Consider the following 15,530-nt stretch of genomic DNA (forward strand, 5'->3'; position numbering starts at 1 on the left):
GAAACAACAAATGTTGGTGGGGATGTGGAGAAAGGGGAACCCTCTTACACTGCTGGTAGGAATGCAAGTTGGTATAGCCACTCTGGAAAACAGTATGGAGGTTCCTCAAAAAGTTAAAAATAGAGCTACCCTACGACCCAGCAATTGTACTACTAGGTATTTACCCAAAAGATACGTAGTGATCCGAAGGGGCACCTACACTCCAATGTTTATAGCCACAATGTCCACAATAGCCAAACTATGGAAAGAGTCCAGATGTCCAATGACAGATAAATAAAGAAGATGTGGTGTGTGTGTGTGTGTGTGTGTGTGTGTGTACACACACAGTGGAATATTACTCAGCCAAAAGAAATGATGAATACTTACCATTTACATCGATGTTGATGTAACTGGAGGGTATTATGATAAGTGAAATAAGTCAATCAGAGAAAGACTATCGCATGATTTCACTCATATGTGGAATTTAAGAAACAAAATGGAGGAGCATAGAGGAAGGGAGGGAAAAATAAAACAAGACATAATCAGAAAGGGAGACAAACCATAGAGACTCTTAACCATAAGAAACAAACTGAAGGTTGCTGGAGGGGGGAGGAGGGGGGGATGGGGTAACAGGGTGATGGGCATTAAGGAGGGCATGTGATGTGATGAGCACTGGGTGTTTTATGCAATGGATGAATCACTGAACTCTACCTCTAAAACCAGAATTCCCCACAGAGATATTTGCTGATACCACTGCAAAGTGGTATCACTAAATTAAACTAAATTAAGAAAAAAAAAACATAAAAAGCAAGCCAAAAAGGGGGAGAAAGGAAAAGATTGGGTGAAGGTCAGCGCTGGGCAGAGAATGAAAGGATGACCAAAGCCAAGCAACAGGAAATAGAAGTGATCATCTAAGTAAAAGTAAGAGTCAGTGTGTTACAATAGCCAAACTGTAGAAGGAGCCGAGATGCCCTTCAACAGACGAATGGATAGAGAAGATGTGGTCCATATATACAATGGAATATTACTCAGCCTTCAGAAAGGATGAATACCCAACTTTTGCATCAACATGGAGATTATGCTAAGTGAAATAAGTCAAGCAGAGAAAGTCAATTATCATATGGTTTCACTTATTTGTGGAACATAAGGAATAGCATGGAGGACATCAGGAGAAGGAAAGGAAAAATGAAGGGGGGGAAATCAGAGGGGGAGACGAACCATGAGAGACTATGGACTCCGGGAAAAAACTGAGGGTTTCAGAAGGGAGGGGGCTGGGGTGATGGGTTAACCCGGTGATGGGTATTAAGGAGGGCACGTATTGCATAGAGCACTGGGTGTTATATGCAAACAATGAATCATGGAACACTACATCAAAAAAAAAAAAAAGAGTGCTTTAAAGTGGTTGGAGGTAGAACACATCTAGAGCATTAGTTATTTGTAATAGGAACAAAGTGTATCAGCAGTATTAAGCGGGAATAGAGAAATCTGATGAAATGAACATAAAATAAGATGTAAACGTAATAATGACTGTATCTTTAAACATCCACATGGCTCTTAAGTTTTTCTATCCCAACAAGTAATCTAAAATACAAAGGACTATATGGGGAAAGAAAACTCTAAGCAAAAGAATAATCTAAACAATTCCAACTTTACAATGTACTTAACCCCTATGATTCAAACATATCATTACTATATCTATTCCCACTTCTCCTTTCAGATAAATTTTGCTTTTGGAGTTTTGATGTGAGTGTAATTGGTGCAACCTTTTTAGAGGACATAACATTGACCCACAGAAGAGCCTTAACCCAGGCCTATTAGGACTTATTACTGAGAAACTGACCTGCACTTCACCAGTCCTGCAGTGATGTACCAGGGTTGTTATCAGTAACTTGTGCTTGGGCATAATAACCAGTTTCTAGGACCACTGAAAGCCAAGAGGGATAAAAGTCCCTGTAGATAGAGCAAGGGAGCTTCTCTTCCTACATGAAAATTTTACTCTTTGCAGTGGTATCAGCAAATATCTCTGTGGGGAATTCTGGGGACCTGGGAAGTTCTGCTTCCATCTGAGAGAATGCTGTGTGCAAAGACAGATGTAAAGGACATTTATTGCAGTGCTTTTAAGGAGCACAAAAAAGTGAAGGAACCTAAATGCCCTTCAACTGGACCAGTATGTTACATTACATCCATAAAACAGGATGATGAGCTGATGGAATGAATTGCGTTACATGTGCAGGTACTGATCACCAAAACGTATGAACTGAAAAAAGCAAGGCACAGAATTATATACACATTATTATACAATTTGTGTTTAAAGATAATGACATACAGACCTTTCTAACTAATTCTGACACATAACCCAGCAGCCATTAAAGAAATGAATGATAAATGTGACTTCATAAAAGAGTTGCACATGAAAAATAGTAACATAAACAAAGTCAAAAGATGTTTGTTCCCACAAACTGGAAAGCATACACAAGAGAGCTATCAGTGGACAGCTCTGGGAAGAGGACCTGAGTGGCTGGAGGAGATGGAGGTGAGAACACCAGTATATTTACATTTTTTTCATATGCATGTATTGTCTGCTCAAAATGAAAAAAGTATTACAATAAATTTTAAAGTCTACCCATACATATATATGCTTCTATATGCATATACACGAGGAGCTGCTGACAATGATTATTCTAAAAAGGGAGACTTAGATTTTCCTAGTTATCTTTATGTACTGTCTGAATTTTTTATTATGATATATGAATTTCATATTCCAATCTTATTTTATAATTAAAAGACAGTTGTTTAAAGTATATAACCTTTGACTCTGAAATTCCACTTCAAGGACTTGCTACAGTTAGAGAACTGCAGACATATTTTCTAAGAGGTCCTCTGATAATTGTAATGGCTAAAATTTGGAGACTACTTAAATTTTTTCTATCACTAGAGAACTGGTTCACTAGATACATATTTACATTCATACATACGTAATGCCCACAATAATTAAAACTGATTTAGAACTATATTTACTGACAGGAAAAGAGGCATAATATTCTTGAATGAAAAAAAGTAAGATCATACTAGATTTCATTAATCTCTACTTACATTCATAGCATTATCTGTGAAGATGATAAAGAAAATAGTAATTGTCTCCTAATAGTAGAGTTAGGGCTTTTAGTTTCTGTATACATTTCTGGACTATGAATTTTCTACAACGAACCTGTATCACTTTTATAATCAGAGAAAAAAAAAGCTATTTTATTAAAAAAATAAGAACTACCTTGAATAGCATGGAATGAATGAACAAATAAAGAAATAGCAAACTAGTATGTACAGGTTTAGCTTCAATAATATAGCCAATGTGGAACCAAAGATCGAAGTAGTTTTTCATTGCTTGGCCTTGAATGATAAGGCTACCCATAAAAGTACCACAAAACATTTTGGATAAAACCTACAAAGTGAGTTATAATTTCAGCTCTAGGGTCCAAAAATCTTTCACTGAATTTTTTTTTTGTTTAGAATACATTACTTAACCCAAACACTTCATTATCTCCCTTGCCCTTTGTGTGGCATATGGTATGCCTACCACTCCTTCTGAAAACACTCTGGTTTTTCTCCAAGTTGCTGTGTACAGCCAAAAAGCACAAATCCTGCTGCACAATGGGGTTGATCCTGAGTTTTCTCCTTCTCAGGACTCAACTTATTGGCCTCCTGGATGGACATCTTTTTCTCTACATTCTATCCTAGGACCTCTTCTCACTCTACACTTTCCCTAGACAATTTCAAGATCGCTCGAAGCTTCAAGTACCTGGTAACTCCCAAGTTTATCTCTACCCAGATCTCTCTCTTGAGTACTAGACTCATGCATCTGCCTAATGGACATTTCTTTTTAGATGTTTAACAGGTACACAAAATTCAATACATCAAAACACAAACTTGCTCCTCTTCTGTTTCGGCTATCTGTATGAATGGCAATATCCTGCTGTTCACGCCAGAAACCTAGGCCTTACCCTTGGTTCTTCTTACTTCTTCCTCTCTCACATCCAAGAAATTAACAAGTCCTATCAACTGTTCCTCATTCCCTCGGTCATTTCCTAATTCAAGCCTCCAGCATCTCTTACCTAGGTAACTATTACATTCTCCTAACCCCAGTTCCCTGTAGTTATTCTGAATGTGTTGCCAAGAAATCTTTTTGTTTGTTTGTTTGTATGTATGCTTTACTAAGCCAAGCAATCTTTTTAAATGATTAATCTGAACTTGTTACTATCTGCTTAAAATCCTACAAATGGTCCCCATTGTCTTCAGAATAAAGTACAAAGTCCACGACATGATTTCCAAGACCCCACTTACTTCTCCAACTTAATTTTTTATACCTCTCACCTCACCTGTTACTACTCTCTAAGATCTGGCACTGAAATTCTTTCAATTCCCTCCATCTTTCCTTCCTATCTCTATAAATGCTACTCGGTGGTGGCTCCAAAGGGTCCTGGAGAGAGCTTTAGCCTTCCCTCCTACAACATGACATAAAAGTTCCTGAAATCACTTCAAATAAATAATTTAAGTTAAAATTTGTTTACTACACACCATAAAACCCCTACCACACTCCCTTTTACCAGATGGAACCCCTTCCTTTATAAACAATTTCAGGAACCAGATGCTACCCCTCTAGCCTGCACAGTAACTCCCCAACCCTCAGTCACTCTTATGTACTGCCCATTCACTTGTGTAACTTCTAATTATCTTTCAAGTCGCAACTCAAATATCATCCTTGAACCCCAAGAGCAGATCAAGTACCCATATGGCAACCTATATATTTTGCCGATCACAGTCCTATCCCACTATGCTCTAATTACCTTTTTACTTGCCTGCATCCCTTAAAAGTCTATAAGTTCCCTAAGGACTTAGACCATGGCCTATTGACTGCTGAATCACCCATATCTGGCACAGAACCTGGCATATTACAGATATTCAGCAAATAGCCACCAAATAAATAAAAAACATTAAAAATTTTTTTACCAAAAACAAAACAAACAACTACAGCTAAAGAGAACAAGTACACCAAAAATATTCAATACCTGTCAACATTTGGCAATGTGCCAGGAACTGAGGGGAACACAATTACTGCCCTAGAGGAAATCTATAATATCTAACCCATAAACATTCACCAGAAAGACCCAAAGGACATATAAACATTAACCACATATACACTGAAGTAGTTACACAATACATCTATGAAGGACTAAATATGTTGTGTGGAGTGATGAGTGAAGAGGGAATAACTGGAGTTGTATGTTAAGATAAAGTAGTTAGGATTTCTGAACCTAAATGTTAGAACCTACTTCAGTTGGGGGGAAAAATTTCTGGCACAAGGTGCTGCCCGAGACAAAGGTCAGAATGGTTGTCTGATTTGATGGAGGAACAACTGTATTAATCTGTATTTCAGAATCACTGCAATGGACGAATGTGAACAATGTCCTGGGAATAGACAGTCTAGTCAGGTCTCACAAAGGACAAAGATCTTGGTCCTAAACCAAAGAAAAGGTAAAGCCACTCAAAAGTGTTCTCAGCTGCTTTGAAAAGTTTGGTGGTTTCTCAAAAAGCTAAACATAAGAGTTAACCACACCTGAATATAGCCCAAGAGAACTGAAAACAAATATCCACACAACTCAAACATTGAATGTCATAGCAGCATTATTCATAATAACCAAAAAATAGAAATAACACAAATGTTCACCAACTCATGAATGAGTAAACAAAATGTGGTATATCCATACAATGCAATATTATTCAACCATAAAAGGGAATGAAATACTGATACATGGCACAACATATACACACCATATAATTCCATTTATATGAAATGTCTGGAATAGCCAAATCCATAGAGAAAGAAAATATATTAGTGGTTGCCAGGAGCTGGGAAGACGAGGATGTGCAGTGATGGCTAACTGATATGGGGTTTCTTTTTTTTTTTTTTTTAAAGATTTTATTTATTTATTCATGAGAGACAGGGAGAGAGAGAGAGAGAGGCAGAGGGAGAAGCAGGCTCCCTGCTGAGCAGGGAGCCCGATGCGGGACTCGATCCCAGGACCCTGGGATCATGACCTGAGCCGAAAGCAGACGCTTAACCATCTGAGCCACCCAGGCGCCCCCAATATGGGGTTTCTTTTTGGAGTAATAAAAATGTTCTGGAATTAGATAGGGGTAATGAGTGCACAGCCTTGGGAACATACTAAAAGGCAGTGGATTGCACCCTTTAAAAGGGTGAATGTTATGATATGTAATATATCTCAATTTTAGAAAGGGATTCTCAGCATTTTTTCTGCCATAACACATCTGAAGGACATGACATAATTCCATCAGCAAAGGCAGCTTACTACAGCAGGGACTGGTTTTGTGACTTTGACAACAACCATACTAAAGAATCTTGAGAATCATGACACTAACAGGTCTTCAAGTATTAAGATGAAAGTAACAGCTGAAGGTCACTTTTTAGTGACAACATCAAGAACTGCCTTGAAGTAACCAGAGATATCTAAAGACAAAAAATATCTTACTAGTTTCTAAGTAACAAAGAGATGACCAAGGCCTACCTAAGCTGGTGTGAAGGAAAGGAATTACAAATTGTTCTGAAGGAAGAAAGGACAGTAGGATTTTCATTCTCTAGCAGCAGCTAAGAACAGAAAAAGAATAAAAAAAGAGTAAAGAGACAATGAGGATTGGATTCAACAACAAAAGGCACTACAAGAAAGATGACACCAGCCACAGGCATAGTATCTATTTATCAACACTGATTTGGCACACACAGTTCCCAACTTACATATGGGTCACATTTCAAATGTTTTATAAATCATAATTCTGAACACATTTGCTAAGAGAAATAATTTTTGAAAAAGCAGGTAAGTTTGCAAATGGCCTATAGTAATTTATCATAATCTGTCATTATTTCTATGTTCCTAGCTGAAATCCAGGATGTTGGAATCCATCTCCCACCTCCCTCCCATCTCTTCACACATCAGATTCCAACAAGAGAAATTCCCCCTCCAATTTGTTGCCACCATCTTACAGCATAGAAAATTCTGGCTCCCCACTCCTCGTGGAGGTGAGATCAAGGTAGAATCATCTGCTATCCAGAGCTGTAATCAAAATGGAGTTCTGCCATGGCAGCTTTACATATGAGAGATAAATTCTTAAGTCAAGAGAGTTGAATTTCAGAGCCTGCCCATACTCTGATTCAGCAACATTCTTGTGATGGAAAACTGCCACACAGAGAATTAAGGTGTTCGCTGTGAAGTAACAGAAACCTCATCATGTCCAGTGGGTACAATGGACCATCTGTAGTGCGTGTACATAATACAACACATACAACAAGAGCTCAAAGGCAAAAAGGTGTGGGGAGGTAACATGTGAGAAGAAAAAATTCAAATACACAAAATTTACTGGGGTCTGTAAGAACACAATAAAAAAGCACCCCTCTTTATCCCAGTCCTCTTAAAACACGCTTTCTGATGAGATCTTCCCCATCTTTTAAGAGTCAAACAAAATGTTGCCATCTTTGACAGGCTTTCCTTGAAAACCCTAAACAGTTGGGACTTTCCATCTCTGTGTTCCAATAGCACCTTGTATTAATTATAGTGCTGATTAAATTGCTACAGTTTATTTACATTGATTTCCCCAGTAGATACCTCCTCAAATAATGGAATGTTTTACTCATCTTTGTATTCCCAATACTTTGGACAGTACTTGGCACATAAAGGGTCCAATAAATATTGGTTAATGAATGACTGAATGGATTTCTTCAAATGTTGAAAGAACCAGCAAAAGTAAAAATCAAATGAACAAATCCCAAATGAATTAATTTAATTTGCCAGTTTTGCTACTCAGAAAATAGAATTTAAGCATGAAACCTCCAAGTGGTTCTAAATGCACTGAATATCTAAGGTAGATAAATTCAACAGCAAGTAAATATAAAGTGCATAGTAAATATTCTGCTTGTCCTTTCCATCATATTTTTAAAAAGTTATAAGGAATACTCCTTATTGGGCATGCAAAATCTCCAGCAATGGGTATACATTTTGTATTTGGCATTTCTGACATCTAAAGAAATATTAAATCAAATTGAACACAGATACAGAGTTCAATAATATTCAGAAGAAAAACTATTAGATTCCTCCAGGGGAAATAAAGGGTTCCACCAAGTTCTGATCATAATTAAGGAATTAAAACTGAATTAAACCCAGCCACCCCATCCCTCCCACCCCCCACCACTCCAGCAACCCTCAGGTTGTTTCCTGAGATTATGAATTCCTCATATTAGTGAGATCATATGATACATGTCTTTCTCTGACTGACTTATTTCGTTTAGCATAATACTCTCTAGTTCCATCCACGTCGTTGCAAATGGCAAGATTTCAGGGTTTTTTTGATGGCTACATAATATTCCATTGTATATATATACCACATCTTCTTCACCCATTCATCTGTTGATGGACATCTTGGCTCTTTCCATAGTCTGGCTATTGTGGACATTGCTGCTATAAACATCGGGGTGCACGTACCCCTTTGGATCCCTACATTTGTATCTTTGGGGTAAATATCCAGTAGTGCAACCTGTACCTCCAAAACAAATAATACATTATATGTTTAAACAAAAAAAAAAAGATAGTAGGAAGGGAAAAATGAAGGGGGGGAATCAGAGGGGGAGACGAACCACGAGAGACTATGGACTCTGAGAAACAAACTGAGGGTTCTAGAGGGGAGGGGGGTGGGGGGATGGGTTAGCCTGGTGATGGTATTAAAGAGGGCACGTATTGAATGGAGCACTGGGTGTTATATGCAAACAATGAATCATGGAACACTACACCAAAAACTAATGATGTAATGTATGGTGATTAACATAATAAAATAAGATTAAATTTAAAAAAAACATCGAAAAACCACAAAAAATAAATAAAACTGAATTAAAGCTCCAATGCAGATTGAATCAGAAAAGTCCCTTGTGCTAGCCACTTAAATAATTCTTTAAGTCAAATTCTCAGGTTCACAGGAGGGGGAGCAAGCTCTAGCCCATAAATCCCAACATCTGAAGAGATAAAGATGATGGATAAGACAGGTAAAGTAGCTGGTAAGTCTTTGGAAGTTGACCTAACTTCTTTTAGGCATTTGGTGAGAAGCCACATTAAGACATGACACTAAGAAACATAAAAGTGTATCACTGTCTAAAGTAAAATTTGTTTTAGTGGTTGTTTACCTCATCTTGCAAAAGTATTACATTTTATATTCATAATTTTTACTTTCTGAAATCATAATACTAGAAAAAAACTTAAAAATTATCAACTCAAACCCTCTAATCTTACAAGTAAGGAAACCAAGGTCTACAAAAGGCAAGTGACTTACCCTAGGTCATACTGGTAATCGGAGGCAGAGTCTGAACTCAAACTCAGTTTTCTAGTCTCCCCAACTTAAGAGTTTTTCCCACCAGATGAAGAACTTTCTTAACATGCCTTATTAGAGTTTGGTTCCCCCTCCACACACGTATGTATATTTGTAGACATACACATATATGTGTGTATGTATAGATATACCCACGTATCTACATACACACTTATTGCACTTGAAAAAAACCAGGGCTGTTCAGAAATGTATTTAAAAAGTATACCAGTTAATTGAAAAGCCTAGTCCTATGATAAGGTATTCATGTTTTCTGAATGACCCACTAAAACACCAAATCTCCATGTCTAGGTTTACATTTATTTAATATATTAATTATATGAAGCATAATGGTTAAGAGCATGGACTCTGGAGTAAGAGACCTCTTTGTAACCCCCTAATTGCAGCTCCGACATTTAATTAGTTGTATAACCATGGACAAATTTAACCTTTATAACAGTTTAACCTTTCTTACAGTTTCCTCACCTGTAAAACTGAAAAACAGAACTGACCTGATATGGTACTCGGATATGGTACTTGGGAGGATTAAATAGATGATGAATATAAAGGGCTTTACCGAGGACTTAGTTCTTACTCAATAATTTAGCTATTATCAGTATTACTGCCTACTAATCTCTGGGTTGCCTACAAAAGTGCCCCAACAAAGTTTTCTTTATATTTCTCACTCTCTCTCACACAAACACATACGCAATCCCAATTATATATTATCTGTTCTTCTGAACATAGAATGCAGCAAACTAAAAACACTTCAAGAGAATTCCTTTTGCTTTTCTTTTTTAGAGATCAAACTCTTACCTAAAATTGATTTTTAAATTCTAGAAATGTCCATTCCCTATAATGAGAGTTCAGAATTTAAAAATACAAATTGTTTTCTGTCTCCTTGCACTTTTCCATTCTTTCGAACAAAATGAGTTTGGCTGCCTAAATTCTGCAAAGAGGAAATGCAACTGACTCAGAAAGAAAATGAATCTCCTTGCTTCCTACTGAGTACCCTTTTGGTGTTCAGACACAAAGGACACTCTCTATCTCATTTATGGTGACAGTGAGAGCAAATTATTTCCAAGATTTACTGTGCATTTATGTTTTAACTCTATTAGAATCTGAAATTAACACAATTATAAAAGGCCCTTTTTCCATATATATAATCATGCCTCAAATAAAGTATTTCCTCCTTTCCCACATTCCTTAAAATGCAGAGTTTATCATAATTGTAGGATACTAGCAGGAGAGTATTAATAATTCTTTAAGTCAAAGACGTTTTGAGCTGTTTTATTTCCTAAAAATAATTTAAGAAGCTAACTCTTCTGGTCTAAATTCTTTTACTATGTATTCATGTTCTGTGATGCTTGCTGAACAACTGAAAGGATACAACATTTACATACATTCATTTTAATAGTCAAATATGTCTAAACAAAACCTATTTTATTGTAAATCTCAAGATTCTCTTTAAAGGTGTTATTGTCTGGGTTCCTGGAGTACTCTGAAATTTCAGTTACAGAATGTATAATTTAATTTGAAAGTAAATCAATACTAGAAACAAATTATTTCATCATCATCTTTTTACAAAAGATTAAACAGCCACAAATTTTATTTTACCAGGACTAAAATGCATTCAATTACATTTCACTGACATAAGATCAAAAGAACCTCATAAATACAATGCTGTATTTTACCAGAGTGAGGTTATAAGAAGCCAAACCAAAAGTATTCCCTTTGGAAAACAAAAACCGTCTTAAGTAATTTTAAAACTCTCTTGACATTTGATCCTTTTTTATTTTTTTAAATTTCATCCTATAAACAAAATCATTAAAGGTTGCTGGAAAACAAGCCCAAAGAATTATAAATAAAGTTATTTTTTTCCAAAATGCAATGCTACTTTTTAGCTATCACAAATGACTAAGAAACATTCACATACTATACATTTGGCTATTTTTAAATTATATAATTCTTCTAAAATTATTTTTGGTCTAAATTAAAACCTAACCATGAGATAGAAAATGTGGCTAAAAGTACCTCTTGCCAATAAAAAGTATCATAGTTTTAAAATAAAACATAAAATCAAAGTTAATAAACTTATGTTTTATTAGCTTAAATTGGTAATTTATGAAAATAGAACTGGCTTCTCTCAGAGAGATTAAAAATAATTTAGAGTCACCAGAATTTTATAAAGCAGATGACAGACTAGTCAAATGTACTACTATGTCTAATCTCATGGGATTGGGGATTTTCTGAATATGCCCCAAATTACATAATATTCGGGGAAAGGGAGATGGTTTAAGGCTTTTGAAAAATATTATATGAGAAGGATAATTTTAAAAATATGTCGGAATTCTTCAATGAAAAATATAAATAAGAGTCAACAGTAGGTATCTCCAGACGCTGATTTCTCAAATGTCACCAGATTATCCATCTCACTAAGAAGTACTTTTAAATACATGCAGCACACACAGTATCAAGTTTTCAAATCCGTACCTTTTGCAGATATCTGTACTGCTTTAACTGCTGCATATAAGCACTGAAATGCACGTACCAAATTTATTAGAATCACTATCTTCTTTTAAGAGTCCCTTTTAAGTTATTTTAAAAAGATATCTTACTAAATCTAAGAAAAACGTTGAATAAATATACACTTTTTTCCAATATCCAGAATATTAAAGTATTTATAAATATGGCTCCCCCCAACTTACTTCAGCTTTATGAATGGTTTCATTTTTTTTAGTGCTAATATAGTTCTGAACATACCCTCCTACCTAATTTGGGGGAAAAAAAAAAAGCAATTATTTTAAACCTGGAACAGCAGCTAACAAATTAACAGTGATATTCAAGTAAACCTACTTTGTTTACACTGAAACCTAAAGATTATATAATAAACTCTGAAATTATCTTTCCAGCAATTTTCTATACTGTCAAAGGCAACAGAGACAACATACGTTTTTACAAGAGGAAAACAAGGAGTTAATAAAATATATTTTCCCCTCAACTAAGAATTGCCTTCTCTTTTGTCAATATTACATGACATTCATCTACTGACAAAGGAAAAAATGAACACTTCACTTGCCTGTTTAAGAAACTAAACTGGAAGCATTACCAGTCATAGACTTAATTAAGTTATTTCTAGGGGAAAATATTTAAAGCTAAGAGACTATTTACAGTTCACTGCCAACTACTAAATTTTGGGGGAACAGGCCTGAACAAGATAGTCCCTATTTGTCCCTTGCCTTTTTCCCCACCACCCACCCTGCACCAAACCCCCATTGTTCTACGTAAAACTCACAGGTTAATGATATCTAAATAGCAATTGCTACATTTATGTTACAGATTATCACTATGAACAACTCTTCAGCATCACATTTACTTGCTGCTTTCTTTCCCCCAAATAAAATCCAAATTTGGTAATAAATCAATCACAAACTGGTGGGGGAAAGGATCACAGCTTCCCTTCCAGACTGATGGATGTCACTCGAGAGGCGTGAGGTAACCCAGAAGGTTACCATAATAAATTGAGCCCCCCCAGAAAATCATTTAAACTGACGTTTTACTACAATTTTTTTTTTTTAATCTATAACCGAAATCCTTGAAAAGTATACAGCCCATGGAGTAGAAGCTCCTTTTCCCTATTAGCCACCAAAGTAGAACACAGAGGCAGCAGCACGCAGGATTTCGTGTGGGTTTGGATCCCTCGTTCACCACTTCCTCCCCAAACCTGGCTGGCAGGGCCAGATGCTGGTGTCGAGGAAGTGGGAGACCGGCACGCCGGCGCCCCACTCTCCCTCCGGGCTACCTGCCTCGGCCTGCGGGAGCGCCGCCCAGCGCGGACACCGGCACAGACACAAACACTCACCCATCTTTCCTCTTGGCTTTGTAGACGTGACCATAAGTGCCTCGGCCAACTTTGCAGCCCTCGTATTCAAACAGGTCCTCGACCCGCTCCCGCTCGCTGCTCAGCTTCACTTTAAAGTCATAGTCCATTGTCACAGCCTCCGGGGCCGGGGAGCTGGGTCGGGGGGCCGGGGGACAGGGGTGGGGACCGGGGAAGCACCGGCAGCCGCAGCCCCCGGGAACCCGCCCGCTCTACACCCGGCGGCCGCAGCACCAGCCCGACTGATGCGGCAAGAGCAGAAGGCCCCGCGAGAGCCCCGGGGACATCCAGGGGGACGGCGGGGCAGAGGCCGGCCGGGAGGGTGGGGGGACGGGGAGGTTCCCCCGGGCGAAGGAGAGCAGAGGGACGAGGGCTGGGGGTGGGGAGCGGCGTCTCTGCCCTTGTCCCCGCGGGCTCCCGGGGCGCCGGCTCTCCTGCTCGCTCCTGCCGCGCGTTCTGCTCCCGCTGCGGGGAGCGGCGGGGCGGCCGCGGCGGGCTCTCCTCCTCTTACACTCGCACTCACGCCTCACCCTCTCTCACACACACGCTCACACTCACTCACTCACTCTCTCTCCCATACACTCAAACAGAAAGGCAGCGCCGCACAACAGCCGGTACCTCCTCAGAGGAGGGAGGGAGGGGACTCGCGGAACACGGCCACGGCTGTCGCAAAAACGTCGCGAAAGATCGGATTGCCTCCGGGCCTCCCTGCAGCCTGCTCAGCGGCGCCGGTCCGGCCTCGCCGGGGTCCGCACCTCGAGGACCGGGTGGAAGAAGCAGGGTACCCACTGCCCAAAGCTGCCGCCAGACGCACCACGTGGATTGTCCCGACGGCGGCCAGAGCCTCAGACTACAATGCCCAGAATGCACAGGCCACCGTCGTTGCCGCCCCTTCTATGACTCCACCCCACACAGTTGTGTACGGGAGCGTTGCATGCTGGGATCAGTAGTCCAAGGTGAGATTAGTTTCAATCGTTTGGAGGAAAAATAATTTTTTTCTTACTGCAGTATCGCTAGAGTGTGATTTGGGCCATAAACTTAACCAGAGAAATTTACGTGCGAGGGAGGCTAGCATGAGAACCATATTTTATTCCACTTCCGATCTCCAGATGTTAAAGGGTATTATCATTATCGAAAAATGTCTATATATTTGTAAACACCTCACAGACTATTACTTGGTGTATTCTTGTCGTTCACAATCTGATAAGGGCTGCACAATGATACCAACATATTGACACATATTACAAACATGAGTGAAAGTGAGACTCTGGATTTCAGCTCAGGTCATGATCTCAGGGTCATGAATGAGATCGAGCCCCAGGTGGGGCTCTGCACGGGGTGTGGAGTCTGCTTAAGATTCTCTCCCTCTCCCTCTTCCGCCTCTTAAAAAAATTGTATAGTTTTAAGATGTACAACGTGTTGTGTGTGTATATGTCTGTATACACACACACATATACATATATATGTCTATATATACAGACATACGTAGTGAAATGATTACTATAGTCAAGCTAATTAACAGCATTCTTACTGTCAGTAATCCTAGGGCAGGAAAGGAAGCAGCCTTGGACGTGGGCAGAGAAAGGCCTGCTTCCCTCTCCAGAGCTAGGGTGAAAGTTAGGGATCTGAATTCCAGGTTGGGAGAATATGATGGTTTGAGGTAAGCAGAACACAGCATCAGGATGGGAAGCTAAGGAAGAGATAGACATTAGGGACTTGGAGGGGAGCTTGGTCTATGTCTTAGGAGCAGTAACATCTAATATTCAATTTTAGGTTTTTCTTTTCTGTGTGGTAATGCCCTTCTGTTATCCCTAGGCTATCAGCCTGGTCGTAGCTGTGTCCGTGCTTGGAGGAAAGGAGAGGGAAGCAGCCCGAGACTCAATTATGAAAGATAAGAAGTGGCCTGCAGAGCCAAAGCCATGAACTAGGAAAGACTGGGCACATGTTAGGTTTCCAAAAACTTGAGGAATGGAATCTGTTTTCAGAATGGATTTCCAATAGATCAAAGGATGAGGGTTCATACTTAATTGTTACTTAAATGAATTGAACATATCAGGAACACGGAGCTGTCATTTCAGTTTGATTTTCAATTTCAGGTTATACTGATAGTCTCTTTACATGGTCACTGGAAGTCATGATGGTGCAGAGTCTATGACCCTCATTGGTTCATGTTCTGAACAGTGTGCAAATAATGCCCATGCTTTTCATAAATGTGGTTTTATTTACATTCTAAATTTAACATCTCCAGTCTTAA

The 15,530-nt window shown here is 38.8% G+C and overlaps 1 protein-coding gene across 2 annotated transcripts in view; it reads right to left on the reverse strand.

The window, feature by feature from the left end:
• CDK8 (cyclin dependent kinase 8) overlaps positions 1-14,217 on the reverse strand; it is a 129,506-nt gene extending 115,289 nt beyond the window's left edge. Inside the window, exon 1 of one of the 2 annotated variants that reach the window (XM_032403307.1) lies at positions 13,259-14,217. In XM_032403307.1, coding sequence (XP_032259198.1) covers positions 13,259-13,386 — 128 coding nt within the window. In that variant the 5' untranslated portion in view covers positions 13,387-14,217. The remainder of the gene's footprint in view (positions 1-13,258) is intronic. The other variant, XM_032403306.1, reaches the window with a different exon arrangement.
• Between the last annotated feature and the right edge of the window lie 1,313 nt (positions 14,218-15,530).

This window comes from Phoca vitulina, unplaced genomic scaffold (assembly GCF_004348235.1).
Source record: "Phoca vitulina isolate PV1807 unplaced genomic scaffold, GSC_HSeal_1.0 scaffold5, whole genome shotgun sequence".
Lineage (NCBI taxonomy): Eukaryota > Metazoa > Chordata > Mammalia > Carnivora > Phocidae > Phoca > Phoca vitulina.